Here is a 15,603-nt window from a genome sequence, read left to right as displayed (position 1 = left end):
TCCACATGAAGGTATTAAATTAATAAACTTTATTTACAATTGACATTAAGTAAAATCGCAACCAACAATACAATAATTTGCAATAGTAGCAGTAAAAACATAGCACCACATTTGTTAGAACACATCTTTTAATCGTTTTGATGGCTTTATTTTTTGAATATAGAATATTAAAATAAATATAAAGCCTAGTTTTCATATGTTTGGTTTCATCTCAAACATGTAATCCTGGCTTTTGATTCCTTCTAGACAATTCTAAGGTTGATAATAGCCTATTCATACTATTTTGTTTAAGCAGAAGTTTAGTTGGTGAATCTTAAAAAAATAAAAAATAAATCAAAACAAAGATATTGAGGTCAATGTGTTGCAACTTGTCAGCGCAGTTTCCTTCCTGTTTTTAATGAATTTCTTATTTAGGGGTATGGATGGGTGGGAGGGGGAATGTTTTTGCATGTATGCATATCTCTGGGTGGGGGGTGTGTGTGTGTGGGGGGGGGGGGGGGGAGTTGTATTAAGCACTTTGTGTTACATTTGATTGTATGAAAAGTGCTATATAAATAAAGTTTGATTGATTGATTGATTGAGTGTAATAAGAGTATATCGTTCTTCAAATTCTTCGAATGAGAAGAATTCCAAAATAAATGAAAGATGTCCTCAAGGTAGGCTACATTATAGAACAACAGCCATCATCTTTATATACAGTACATCTAGCTAAATATCCGGTGGTCCGGTGTATTTTGTATATTCAATATGTAAAGACACAATACACTACTACTTGTGTCGGTAATATTGACCACAAATGCTCGTTGAACCTATTCTTGATCGGGAAGCGCTATTCCCTACGTCCAACAGCTGAAACGATTAAGATTGTCCATACCCCCGACCTGTAATTTTAAACTCCGGAAGTGCGACTGTTTACAGAATCGGGAGGAAATGCTATGGCTCAACCATGGGCTCAACCGAAGAACAATTTGTAACGTCAGAGTAACAACTAAGCTTTAGTTTGGTCTGCTACCAAACACATATTGCACTATTTATAAACCGTCTGCATGCTTACTATTGCCACCTACTCTTATGTTTTAGATAGTTGCTTGTTATGTATGCCTAGTGGTTGGAATCTGTAAACTAGTGCAGCAAGCTAGTAGTACGCTAACGTGGACACAGTCTGCTCGAAGGACCGACGGTGCCACTCTACTCCAGTTACTGAATTGCGTGTTGGATTATACTCAGTTTACTTTAAGGTATCTGCTCGGAGTTATTACACGCTATTGGCACAATGGCCGAGACAATAGTAACATTTCAGTCCCAACTCTCTGGTGTTATGGAAACGGTCTTCAAAGCCGCCATGTACGAGATCACTCGGCTGGTGGAGGACAGTTTTTTGGAAGAGGTGACGCGGTGCAGGGACCAGGTGGAGACCCTGAAGAGGCGCCTCAGGTGGTCGGAGAGCCGGCGGAAGGATACGGAGGGAGACGGCAGCAGGGCCAGGTGTATGGACTACGGAAGAGTAGGGGAGTCCGGCGAGGAAGAACACAGAGCGTTGGGTGAGCATTGTCTGGTGTAATTCATCTAGGCTACTATCCATTCCATTCACATACCTTTATCATAATAGTTTTGCCCCAATGATATTGCGTGTGTGTGTGTGGCCCATGTGTGTGTCAACAATAAGAGTGAAAATTACATTTCACAAAAGTCTGTCTCTCCATCATCTTACATTATGTGGGTGTGTGTCTTACATGCAGGGTGAGATGGGGACCTTGAGGATTGTCTTTAGTAGCCCTAAGTAATCATTTTTGTGAGAAAGTAGTAGAATAAGACTATAGGCCTATGTCCAAAAAAGGAGATTTAAAAGCTGCCCATATCAATTGTTTTATATTAACTATAAAACAAAGAGTCAAAATGGGGTGAAGGGGTTGCTGTTCGTCTACAGAGTATTTGAAGGTCTTAAAACGTGTCACTGTGTTGTTCCCTCTCCCTGCTCTTTCTAACTTTGCTTCCAGCAGCAAGCTATCAGGAGAAACCACCTGTACACTTTCTATTCAGTACCAAAGCACGGACAAGACAGAGTGATCAATGAGCTGGTGACGATTATATAGGTGCAGCAGTTTACTACTTAAAAAGCCAGAACAAAAGCCAGAACAAAAGGTACACTATTTCAATATCTTTTAATCAGATTCAAATAAGACACAAAATATTTAAACATGTGCTAAACCTTTCTTCTTTAATCAATACGGTAAAATAAACAGTATCTAAGATGTAAATTGTATTAAGTGAAAATTCAACTTATATACTTTTTTCATCTTTTATATATTTAAACCAAGATGAAGTGAAATCCAATTCAAGTTTCTTAAATATCATAAATTATACTGACTGCAAAACACGATTGGTTAAAAACCCATGATATTAAAAATGTACTTAATCCACTAAAATGTACATCATTTTACATCATCTCTTCAATAAGTCTAAATCCACATTACATACCAGAAGAGTCTTTTGGTGAAGCCGTGAGTTTAATCTCCTCCTCTGTCCCTCTCGGTGCAATGTCTGTGCGGAGAGTGCGCTGGCTGCCACAGGTGTTTTCTATTCAGCTTGCGTTAACTCTTACTTGGGCCACAATTGCAGTGGCAACAACCCAGCCCTGACCCCACCTGCTGGACTGGAGCCCAACATTTGAAAACCCAGCCTCTGCCATTAACTGCTTTTGTCTCCCATAATAATTGATTCTCCTCAGCTTTGACACAACAATAACACGCAATCATTTGATCCATAGTTGTTTTAGAATGTTGCTTACGAAGGCACATTTTCCTTCTATATTCTGCTGCAGAGAAAAGCCTTAAACAGGAGAATGTGCTACAAGAAGAGGTTAATAGCTCCCAGGACCCTGGTGGAGGAACGCCTAGTCATGAAACGGGAAAGGCCCACAGTACCATGAAGGCACCACAGGTAGAGGACAACTTATTAACTGAAATCCATTAGGTTTAATGTTAACCATTATGAGTCCATGTATCTCTGTAATGTTTTTCAGTCATTTGTTTTTTGGTATAACTGCCTTAACATGAAATCTAACCTGCCCTTTGATCTAACACCAACCTTATGGTTTCTCTTGAGGTGAATAGAGTCTAACTTCCTGTATTAATTGTATTATTTCTGTTTATCTTCCAGTCTCCAGGGGAACAGGGTGAAAAGCTGGATAGATTGCTGAAGGAGGAAGCCCTTCTGATCACGCCAGAAACTTGTGTTGACTCCCAAGAGATATGGGGAGTCGGTTTGGACGGTAACAAAATACATTTTGAATGGAATTGTAGTGCATTAAAGGCATAGTAAGGGATTCTGAAAAAAGGATGTTGTCAAATTGCCTTTATGTCATAATCAGTGAATTTATTCTCACGACCAGCTACCCGTACTGGGTGTGTGCTAAAATAAAATACAGTGTTAAAACACAGCCTAGGCTCTGTAAACCGGATTGTTGCTTTGTTTACATACCTGTTTGCATAGCCTAGGCTGTGTATTAACACCAGATTATTTTCAAAACACACACAGTACGGACAAGAAGTAGATTATGAGGGAAGTTATTCACTGATTTTGGGGGGACGGATATTTCAGTTTTTATACAGGGTTTGTGTCTTTGTATTCCCTGTAACCATATTTCATAAAACTGTTTCCTCTTCTCATTGTTCAGAAACGGACCCATCCGGTCTACCTGGGCCCAGTAAACAATACAGTGACCAAAAGATGCCAAAGTGCCATCTGAACTGGGAATCCAGCTTCGAACAAAGGCCAGATTCCGGCCAGGACGGAAACTCAGCCACGTCGGAACCCCTTTTCCAGAGCAGGTACGGTCTGGGAGACTTGGGCGGCTTTGACAAGACTGGCTACGGAGACGCCCACATGATAGACATGGCTCACTTGGACGGGTTACAAGGATCCCCGTCCCACCTGGGTGCCAATCTGAGTTACATGGGGCACTATGAGGGGGACGTGGGAGCTCCAGAATCAACTGAGCATCAAGCTTACCAAGCAGGCGCCCCACGGAGCAGAAAGGGCGCGGCCGGTTTGTCGTTGGGATCACCTTCAAGGACTAACATCAGTCGAAGTGCAGAATTCAGCTGTTTATTGATCAATGAAGAAGGGTATCTACAGGACCCGAGCATGTTGTACCCTGGACATGTGTCTGGCAATTCGGACGGAAGGTTGAGCCTTAGGGGCCAGGTTATTCGCATTGAGCCGTCTCTAGGCAACACAGAGGAAATGCATGGGCGCTCAGAGACATACAGTGATCCCTTACATCTCGGGCATCAGGCAGGAGGGAGAGGAGGAGGAGGAGGAGGAGGAGGAGGAGGAAGGAGACACACTTGTAACCAGTGCCCCATGTCCTTCCCTGATTCTGCCTCGCTAAAAGCTCACAAGCAGACACACAAAGACACCGGACAAGTGGCACCACAATACTCCTGCACCCAATGCACAAAGACATTCACCCAAGCCTGTAACCTTAAAGTCCACCAGAGGATTCACTCGGGACAAGGGCTCCACCTATGCAGTCACTGCGGTAAAGGCTTTCCCTCTTTCTCAGACTTAAAGACACACAAGTGTGGCCAAACGGGCGACAAACCGTACTGCTGCACTGTGTGTGGGAACAAGTTCAGCCGTCTCTGGAATCTGAAGTTGCACAAGAGAATTCACACGCAAGAGAAACCTCATCGGTGCACCATGTGCGACAAGAGCTTCACGCGGGCGGACATTTTGAAAGTTCACCAGCGAACGCACACAGGAGAAAGACCATACTGCTGCGCTGTGTGCGGCCTCAGCTTCAAGCGCATGGATCATCTCAAATCCCATCAACGCAAACACATGACGGCTCTATGAGACTAAGGGGGTGTTTGGAAACAAAGCATCAGAGAACATAGTTGTATTAAAAATAAGTTTTTAATGGTAAGGTAAATGGACTTGTATAGCGCTATATCTCCATTTATCACAGACCCAAAGCGCTTTACATTGTTTTTGTACACATTCACACACACATTCATACACCGATAGCAGCAGCTACCACGCAGGGTGGGCTTAGCACTAGGGTGCTAAGCTAACTAAGCTAACTATCGGGAGCAATTCGGGGTTCAGTGTCTTGCCCAGGGACACTTCGACATGTGGCGGGGAGACGGGGGATCGAACCTCCGACCCTGCACACCACTGCCGCCCCTCAGGGCAGTTATTTATGAGCCATGGGAGTTTTTCATCAAGATCATAATAATGTCCAATGCCATGTTTTATTCTTATTCTCAGCAATGAAAAGTTACTTGTTTGTATTGAAAACATTATCTATTATGGAAAATATGGAATACAGAATACATATCATGTTCAGTCACATTATCAATGTTTTTTTTTAAATAATTTTTGTACATTTCTATCTATTCCGTCAAGGAAACTAATGATGTGAATGAAAGCCACAAGTTTTAATAAAATCATTGGAACATTTTCTTATGATTTCTTTTTAACATATGAACTGAAAAAAATATTTTTTGTCTTTGAAAATACGGTTTGTTCATCATGATACCTGCTGAGGCTAAGGATAAATTTTTTCTTATTTCATTCTCAGTCTAAGGATCCAACTTGTGTTAGCCAAAAGTGTAGTAGGATAAGTGAGGGTTTGTATGTTCACAGGATTACCTTCAAGGTGATTGTGTTAGTCAATTTCTGAGCGAATCCCATATTGCGAAAGGAAAAACAGGTTAGACGATGCCAATACCAAAATAAGTCATGTAGCGAATCCACTGGTACTTGGTTGAATGCATTCAGCTTCCATTCTTATCTAGAGCAACCGTATATGTTTGCCATATTGGTTGGTATTGAAAATCATATTCTGCCAAGTGAGAATAGAGACCAACATGGCACTGAGTCCCTTTGTCACAGGTCAGGAGTGTGACGAATGAAAATGAAAGGTGGTTAAGAAGAGAAAAGACAGCTTGGATAGAGAGTTAAGTCTAAAGTGTGTCAGAGATATATTTGTATATCCAACCTACCCCAAAAAAAGGATTGGTTAAATGTCAAACCAACCTAACATTAAAAATCACAAATCTTTAAAAAAAAACTTCCATCAAAGGAAGTCTGTGTTTTGTGCGGTGTGTGTTGCCTCAGATTGACCCTGCTGGGGTTTATCTGTGTAACATGTGCAGCATGTTCTTACCACTTGTATAAGTTTTGCCTGGGTGTCCCACGCTTATATGATATATTGAGGTCATGGCGTCATAACACATTTAGCATAGGTCAGTTAGCATAGGACACACCATTTTTCCTTTTTAGCCATAAAGAATGATTTTCCCAAGCAGACGTTAACATATCCACATATATCGGTAGCCTGCTGACAAAATCTAGGGGCCTGGTTTTAAAATGGAAGTATCACATCATGTTGGTGTCAAATACTTTAATGGAGATTATGAATAAATCATCTTAAACTGGATAAAAATGTAATGTCAACAGGAGAGAGCTGTCCTATGGGGCTACACTTTGCTGTTGAATAGTTCAAATGCATTACTCATTTAAACAATGAGCTTATGTTACTGTCATGAATCCTTACTTAGTGGTTATGATTAACTCACTGACTCTTGCTGTAGAGTTGACTGTTTAATATTTCGGCTCAAAGTCATACACGGACATTGCACACTGAGCTCAACATAACGTGCCTATATAACAAATAGGTCAATAATCTTTGAACTACACATATGAGAGCCTGTAGCGCTCTCTAGTGGCTAACATAGAAATATATCACCATTCACCTAGTCTGGCATGACCACTTCCGCCAGCGTCTATTCGCTTGCGTCGAAAAGCAACGCAGCCCCCGGTTGCTGGCTTTCCCCTATTGTGATCCCCCTCAAATTCGGAAACAATTCGCTCAGTCAACCCGTGTGCTTATGTGCAGCGCTCTCTCTCTCTCTCACACACACACACACACACACACACACACACACACACACACACACACACACACACACACACACACACACACACACACACACACACACAGGGTGTGAGAAGTCACATTACTGTAGACAGATATAAAGTGTGGCGATACTTCGGGATAATAATATTGGCGGCGGCGGTCCGGGATGCATCCTAGCTTAGCCTAGCTGTCCAACTTCATTGTACAACTACCCCCGGGCAGAAATACCCTCATAAACTCTGGAAAATGAAGCGTGGGGGTTTGAATTGAGCACCGGACCTTATAACCAGCTAGATTAAGATCCGCCGTTCCCTTTCTTTGGTGAATTAGGGACTATGCAGCGGTGTTTTAGCGACGGGGAAAGATTCCAACGGCTTCCACTATCACCTAGCAACTCTTACGGCTACTTGCTGCAGTTGGTGTAGCGCTCACAACGTCAAAACCCTGTTCTGCCTGTAAACAGACGGACTACGGCTCTGACTACAGCGATAGGAGGTGGTGACATAAGTTCTCGAATGCTAAAAATTCTACTCGACCGCCGTAGCCGTCCTCTCAACCGCCGATGATAATGTTACCAGAGATAACACTACGTGGGTGGCTAGTTAACTCCGGTTAAGTCAGTGCTTCTCAATTACTTTCTGTCATGCCCCCCCTAGGAGACTGAAATTTTTTCGCGACCCCCCTAAATTGAAATACTATTGAGAACCTGCTAATATTTATTTATTTATCTGTATAAGAGTTATATATGAGTTTGAGTTGCTAGCACCAGCATTCTGCATACAATCACCTTATTATTAAAATAGATTAATAACATTTGCTGACATCTGCAACATCTTAAAACAATTTCCAAGTTTATTAACTCAATTTGTAACATTTAAACAAGACCGTTCAGTCTGTGTGAATCTCAAAACACAGAAACAAGAGCAACTGATTCTCTGGGGTTTTCATTTAATTAATGACATTTTTAAACAGTAAACATTGGTCACTTGTCAGTCAGCTTCATCAGCTTATTCCCTTTCAAAAATATATATGACTTAAATAAAAATAAAATGAAATAAACATTACTCTTTGTGTGCAACATTTGCAACAATATTTAATGTACAATTTGCATACTTTCCCTGAACATAACACAAGACATTAAAAAAGCCTTGAACCCTGAACTATTTGAAACTGGCAGCTACATCAGTTTGAGCTTTTTTAATATAACTAAATTCACCTTCACAATTATTTTGAACTTATTTCCCTATTTGTCTGTTTTATATGAACACATTCTGCTTATAATACACAAAAATACAATTTGCTCTGTATTTTAGTGGCTGCAGTGAGCCCTCTTTGCAGTGCACATCATTCCAAATCTGGGCTTCAAACTTGATACTGCTACTCTTAACTCTTGCTCAATGTTAAGCTGGGACCTGTACTTTGTCTTGAGTGCAGCAACAGTGGAAAAGCCCATCTCACACAGATAGGATGTGGCAAAGGGTAGTAAGATGTTGACAGCCTTCTGTCCAATGAGTGGATACTCCCTTTCCACACCCAGCCAGTACTCACTCAGTGTCTGCGATGCAAACTTCAGCCTCAGGGTGGAGTCACAAGACATGTCGATCAGCTGGTCCTCTTCTGCAGAGCTGAATTCAACAGGAGCTGTCGCGCTGAATGGATCCCTCACCCAGTCATACTGAGAGCTGTCACCAGGGAAGTATTTTTTAAAGAATCCATTTAGGGATGAGATGTGTTGCCTCAGACATGGAATCACTGTGGTCACATCACAGTCATTAAGTCCAGCAAACTCACTCATGTTCTCAAATGGAGAAGTATTTCCCTGGTCAAGTCGCTTGCCCCACGTCTCCAGCTTGCGAGTGAAGGCACTGATTTTGTCTGTGAGGTCTGGGAGGTGTTTGTCTCTGCCTTGAAGTTGTAAGTTTAGCTCATTTAGCTTTCCAAAAATGTCACTCAGGTAGGCCAGTTTCAGCAGAAAGTCTTCTTCACCGAACTTGTTTTCCCCTTGATACGTGCGCTCCTGCTCCAAAAAAACCCTGATTTCATCTCTGAGCTCATACACTCGTGACAAAACTTTGCCTCGCGACAGCCACCGTGCTTCGCAGTGAAATAGAACAGCTTTGTGGTCTGCACCCATGTCTTCACAGAGAGCAGAGAAGAGTCGTGCTTTCAGTGGTCTTGTTTTGATGAAGTTTACAACGCTGATGACGTGCGTTAAAACCTCATTTAGTTCGGGGCTGAGCTGCCGGGACGCAAGTGCCTCCCTGTGAATGACACAGTGTGTCCACTTCGCATTCGGCGATTCCCGCCTGATGAGGGCTTGCAGCCCGTTCCGCGTTCCCGCCATGGCCTGCGCTCCATCACTGCACACTCCGACACAGTTCTCCCACTTGAGCCCGTTCTCATTTAGGTGCTCATCCAGCAGCTTGAAGAGCTCATCAGCTGTTGCTCTTGTTCGTACATATTTACAAAAGAGCAGGTCTTCATGCATTGACCCTGACATGTCAAAACGGACATAAGCAATAAACAAACAGTCCCTATTGCTGTCAGTGGCTTCGTCCATTTGTATGGCAAAACGTTTGTCTGTTAGATGTTCTGTGAGTTGTTCTTGGAGGTCGTGTGAAATGTCAGATATACGTCTCCCAATCGTGTCATTGGAAAGAGGGATAGTTTTCAGTGTCTCAGCACTTTTCTCACCCAGCATGATTGTGACCATGTCCAATGCTGCCGGGAGTATAAGCTCCTCTGCGACCGTGTGAGGTTTTTTGCACCTTGCGATGTGGTAGGCAACTTTGTAAGAGGCTAATTGTGCATTTTTGTTGACTGATACCGCGCTCACAAAAGTACCGGCCTGTTGGCGATACTCATTGAGTTTTCGGTGAAAAAACTCCAGTGGCTTATCTATACAACTGGGATGTAAAGTCTCCAGGTGCCGCTTTAATTTGTTTGGTTTCATGCTCTCTGCTGCCAGAGTCTTGAGACACAGTAAACACACAGGTCTGTCTTCATTTGCGACCGTTTTCACGGTAAATCCAAGGGCTAAATAGGCTTCATCGTATTTTCTGGTTTTATTGAGTTTTTGCCGGTTACCATCACTTTTTTCCCCCTCTGATGCCTCCGCCGTTTTTCTTTTTCCTCCTGTCAGAAACTTCTCCATCTCTCCTCCTCTGTCAGCTCTGTTTCTTTAAAGGTCCGCTAGCATCACACCCACATTTCAGTGTAGGTATACTTCTTCTACTGGGTTTATTAGTTTGAGCACTGCTGCCACCTAGTGACTGGAGGCTTGTTCATCTTTCGAGCTTGAATAAAGAAACCGAGTCCTTCTGTCATGACTTTGTAAGATCTAAATTCTGTTACACTTCTGACCCTTGGTATAATGTTTATTTTAAAAAAAAAATATATATTAAAAAAAAAAAAAAAACGTAAAAAAAAAAAAAAAAAAAAAAAAAAAACACTAAATCCCCCCTGCCGCTCGCGCCCCCCCTGAGACCCCACCGCGACCCCCCAGGGGGTCGCGCCCCACCATTTGAGAAGCACTGGGTTAAGTTATCCCGTGAGCTCCTCGGGGGCTAAAGTGTATGGTGTCTTGACATGCTGGTTAGAAAGCAACACACTATGTATATTCCTTTTGTCTTTAATAGTTTTTGTGTGGCGTTTGCGGGTTTAGCCATTTCTCTGACAGTCTCTGGACGTAAAGACGTTCCATCAAAATAAGTCCCCCCCCGGCACTATTTTGCAGGACACCGCTGCTGCTTCCCGGGGTTAGCCCCGCCCTAGATGATTGTGATTGGTTTAAACAAATACAAACAGGCTAGCCCAGTTTCCCCGGTTTCCCCATCCGAATAGACGGCTCTAAACAGAGTGCTTCCAGACCCTACTACTTGCTGTAGTTTGGTCTGGCTTTGCGAGACTACCATTCACCTCACATCACAGTTATGTTTTGTTTTCAATTGCTAAACAACAGTGAGCACAACTGAAGCCACACGTGCAAAACTCTTAACACAGTGTGCATCACTAAAATGCTTCTGTGCGATTCAGTTCATTTCACCTCCAAAAGTCACTCACAGCAACAAAACTCTTCATACATGTCTCAAAACATTCAAGCTCACTGGTGCAAAACACTGGCAACATGTTTCAATGAGAAAAACACTTTGACACACACAACACACAGACCTACAAAACACTAATAAGATGCAGCATAACACAACAGATGAACTCTATATATTTCAAATATTTGAGGTTCAAATGATCTGAGTGATTTTAAATAAAACAGTTTTTCATTAGAGAATACTGTAAGAGTAACATATTTTAATTTAATGACCTTATCATATTGTAAACAAGAGTGAATGAAAACAGAGCACTTTGCTTCAGTATCTTTTAGAGTAGGATTTTTCACAAAATAAAAATGTAATGTTAAAAACTCCTGAATTTCCAGGGCAAAAAACAACAAAAAACAGAAAAGCTAATTGTCAAGTCTGTTTGAAGCTCACGCGCCTTCTATGAGGCCTACAGAGTGGGTGAGGGTTCCTTCCTATCTTCAGCATTTTACAGTGATGATCACCATAATATCTTACGTGTATTTTCTCTGTATGGATTCATGTTTAGGGCAGCAAACCAGTCTGAGATTCAGTAGAACACCACATTTGTTCTACAAAAACAGGAGTTAAATTTTTTTTAATTTTTTTTTTATTTTTTACAAGGGTTTGTGCTTTTAGCTGATATTCAATAAGCAATTTAATTTTTCATTTTGGTAATATTCTTGGTAATATTCTTCCACAAATCCAACACATTTCATAAGGTAAATGCAGAATCCAATATTTTGGTTTGTATGTGTTCCTAAGAGTTTTGAACATAGTGTCTTAGCAATTGAACATTCTGTCAGAAATACACAGTGTTTTGTAGGTTGTTGTTTATGAATGGGACAAAAGCTCTTGACTTTTGGTGAATGTGGTTACTGAATGCATGTTGTGTGAAATGAATGAACAATTATCCACTGTTTGGAACACATGTACTTCTGTATTGCACACTGTGTTAAGAGTGTTTCACAAGTGGCTTAATGTGTGCCCACTGTCGTCGATTTTTTTTTATTATTATTCTTTGGCGCAGCACACAGGTTTCCCTGTATTCAAACGCGGTTTTTGTTAATCTCAGTTTGCAGGTGCGGCCACCGTAGTCCTATGCTCATGACGTCACGAGCAAAAACAAGCATCTCCTCGAGCAATTTTTAAAGCTAACTCGATGAAATGAGAAGTGCACATGGATTTGCTTTAAAGAAAGAGTAGTTTATCGTAAACCCAAACTGTTAATAGAGAAACGCGTTAGCCCGACTATGTTTGTTATTATTCGTAGTTGTGTACGACTTGTTGACGGGTTGACGCCATCATCAACGCTACGTAGCATACCGAAGCGACAGTCAAGCTAAAAGGAGTCAACATTCTCCTGCTAGCTGACAGTTCAAATGAACGTGAAGACAACTAGTGCCGGTTAAAAGCTCGCTTAGTTAGGTATCGTTAGTCGAAAGTTTTTATATAAAATATATTTAATGTTTAAACAAATATATGTTTATTTATGTCTCATTGCCTTAGACACTCATTGCAACAAGTTGATGTAGGCTACAGTTGAAAATAGACTGCTCTGCTATAATGGTATACGACCTAAACAACCTGTAGCATTTTATACATGAACAAAACCTCCATTCCTTCACTTTCATCAAACGGGACTACCTTGAGGTAACACGCTGCTCAACACACACGGCACCCTGACGGCATTATATCATGTCGGACGTGGACACCCTCATTGTGACGTTCCAGACCCAGCTCTCTGACGTGATGGAGACGGTGATAAAGACAGCCATGTACGAGGTGAGCAGGCTGGTGGAGGACGGCTTCATGGAGGAGGTGAAGCGCAGGAACCGGGAGGTGGAGAGCCTGAGAATGCAGCTCCAATGGCTGCAGAGCAAACTGAGTGACCGGGTGGAAACTGGGAAGTGTGTCGACTGCACCGCCAAGGATGATGTGGAACTGTCCAGACACACTATGGTGGGAGAGAGGCCCGAAGAACAGGACGACGGTAAGGGTATACAAAATATGTTTATTCTATGTATTTAAAAATCTCTCTTTATTTTATGTTGTACGAGGCTACTTCCGTACTTCTATTTTTACAGACATTTCGGGGGGCTGTCCCTTGAAGGAAGAGGTTGATCCTGTGGAAAGCTGGACAAGAAGCCATGAAAATGAAGTCACACCGGAGTCAACGCAGACATCGGATAATCCTTTTTCCACCTGCGGCCCTGAATCACAGGTTGGTCACAAGACTTGTCTTTGAGCAAAAAAGACTCTGCTGCATTCAGTGTTGTTCCAAGAGGCTTTGTGTACGCATCTCTAAATGCATCATCATCTCTTGTACTCTCTCGTGCTAAACAGGCAACAGTAGAAGAAGAATATGGGCTGCCAGTGGTGGATGTGAAAGAAGAAGAAGAAGTGAATTTGGGAGTGTGGAGTGGCACACCTGCTGCTGCTGCTGGTGAGTGTTGTGCTGTGTGTCACCCTAGGTCCATTCTTAAAGGCCCAGTGAAGAATGATCCACCATTATATCTTGATACTACTACTACTGTCATTGCTACTATTAGGGACTTACCAATGTGAAAGGCAACTGTGTATCAGTTTGACATCATTTGTATGTATTAAACCATTGACAAAGTAAAAATAAGTCGGATACATGTGGTTTAGTTTGCTAAAAATTTAAGTTTCATTGTGCCCTGCATGTAAGGATAAACTCTTCCCCTTTTCTTCCCCCTGGAGCTAGTAGGAAATAATTTGAAAGTGTGGCTTGGAGAGCTAAAGGTTCACATTTTCTCCTTTCTTTTCTAGGTGAGGCAGGTCCTGAATCCCACAACACCGCTGACGATACCGACACATCACCAAAACAGACTCTAGAGAACAGTGAGGAATTATTGCAGAATGTCACGAAGCAAGACCCACAGCTCTCGGCTGCATATGTCTTTGCTGAAGAGCTGGAGGAAACCAACATGGCTACGGACGCATCTTTCCAGGTGGACAACAACAGCAGTTGGGCCGGCCTGACTGTCGCTACACCCGGATCGCTTCAGAACCACCGACCTGAGACGGAAAATGACTGTGATCCAAGCAAAATTATGAGATCTCTAGCGCAAAGAGAAGAAGAGCCGTCCAGCACACTCACCGCAGACGTTACAGCTCTGTTTGCCCCAGGTAGTGATCAGATTTCACCCTCTAGACTGCAAAACAGTGATGCACTGGGTGTGGCTATCAAGCAAGAGGTTCCTGTCGATTATGAGCAGTGTGTGGAAAGCCATCCCGAGGAAAAGACAATGACCAAGTCTGCGACGCCATCTTTGTCGTGTTCGGGAAAACGGCACAGGTTGAGTTCAGAAACGCTCAAGCAAAACCGCGTTACCCATAAAGCCACTGTGCAGGACTTTATGAAGCTGCATTCCAAAGCGGGCACAAATCTCCGATTACCAGCTGCCATACAGCACCTCCACCGACCAATAAAAAGGCCCCCACACACTCTATCGAACAGCACCAGTGCGGCACTATCTGTAGCCCACTCTCAGGTTGTTAACTTAAACAGAATTCCTTCCACGTCTAAAGCCACGTCTGCTCCTCCACTTTCAGTCCAGAACCGAACTGGTGCATCATGGGTAGGCATCAAAACCCAACAGCAACAGTCTGCAAACTCCCACCAATCACACACCAATCCAGCACCACATCCACAGACTCACGGTCATTCTGGCAGGCACCTGCTGCGCTGTGGCGAGTGTGGGAAGTGCTTCCCTCACCCCAGCAACCTCAAGTCCCACTTGCAGACGCACACGGGCGAGCGTCCGTTCATCTGTGCCCTGTGCGGCCGTAGCTTCACCAAGCTGAGCAACCTGAAGGCCCACAGGAGGGTCCACACCGGAGAGAGACCGTACTGCTGCTCGGCATGTGGCAAACGCTTCACGCAGAAATGTAACCTCAAACGCCACCAGAGGATCCACCTGGATATCTGTTGATTAGACAGCCAGTGAGAAGAAAACATCTGATGTGTTTTGTTTGAAAAAAAAAATCCAGTGTTAATACACAGCTTAGGCTCTGTAAAGTGTTCTCCAGAACCGCTGACTGAAGATGCTACCTTGTTTTTAGTGTGCGCTGTAAATACAGTTGCTGTGATGCATTGCAAAAATACTTTCTATGTATGAGTTGCTTGAAGTGATCGTTCCGAAGTTCTTCTCTCCATTCCAGAGATGTTTATATTATAACTTATGAAGGTGTTGTAGTGTCATTAGAGAACCAAAGCAATGTGTTTTTAAACGTATCATGCTCAGAGATACACAGTAGGTCAGTTGTCCCTTTCGTTCAATAAATAATAATTTATTCTGTGAAATCGTTCCCATTTTTTTAAAATTGCACCATGCTTTTAAGCACTTGCTGTATATTTGACTGTTGATCATAGCCTGTATTAGTCAACCTACTGAAAGAGACATTTTGGTGAATATAACACCACAAGTTATTTTAGTTATGTAAAAAAAAAATGATTTGCAGATTAAAAAAGAATAACTTGATTTGTATTTCTGTATGATTTATCTGTCACTATAAACAGTTCCACATTTTGTAGAGGCGAAAATCACACGACAAAAAAACACATCTAAGAATGAA

The 15,603-nt window shown here is 42.4% G+C and overlaps 1 protein-coding gene across 1 annotated transcript; it reads left to right on the top strand.

Moving 5' to 3' along the window:
- Positions 1 to 1,122: 1,122 nt before the first annotated feature.
- On the top strand, positions 1,123 to 15,290 carry LOC307251496 (uncharacterized protein). The gene is made up of 8 exons (XM_080028863.1): positions 1,123 to 1,541; positions 2,822 to 2,940; positions 3,160 to 3,271; positions 3,677 to 4,837; positions 12,695 to 13,000; positions 13,089 to 13,225; positions 13,348 to 13,447; positions 13,795 to 15,290. Exons 1-8 carry the CDS (start codon positions 1,274 to 1,276, stop codon positions 14,958 to 14,960), a joined length of 3,369 nt encoding a protein of 1,122 aa, XP_079884989.1. The 5' UTR covers positions 1,123 to 1,273; the 3' UTR covers positions 14,961 to 15,290.
- The last annotated feature ends 313 nt before the right edge of the window (positions 15,291 to 15,603 follow it).

This window comes from Ammodytes marinus (genome assembly GCF_949987685.1).
Source record: "Ammodytes marinus genome assembly, chromosome: 6".
In the NCBI taxonomy this organism is placed as follows: Eukaryota; Metazoa; Chordata; class Actinopteri; order Uranoscopiformes; family Ammodytidae; genus Ammodytes; species Ammodytes marinus.
The sequence above is the reverse complement of the archived record's forward strand: the minus strand, read 5'-3'. Positions and strand labels throughout refer to the sequence as shown.

Coding starts and splice junctions, on each gene's coding strand:
- LOC307251496 (XM_080028863.1), top strand. CDS start 1,274: ATGGCCGAGACAATAGTAACATTTCAGTCCCAACTCTCTGGTGTTATG. Junction 3,272..3,676: donor ATGGGGAGTCGGTTTGGACG/GTAACAAAATAC, acceptor CTCATTGTTCAG/AAACGGACCCATCCGGTCTA. Junction 13,001..13,088: donor AGAACAGGACGACGGTAAGG/GTATACAAAATA, acceptor CTATTTTTACAG/ACATTTCGGGGGGCTGTCCC.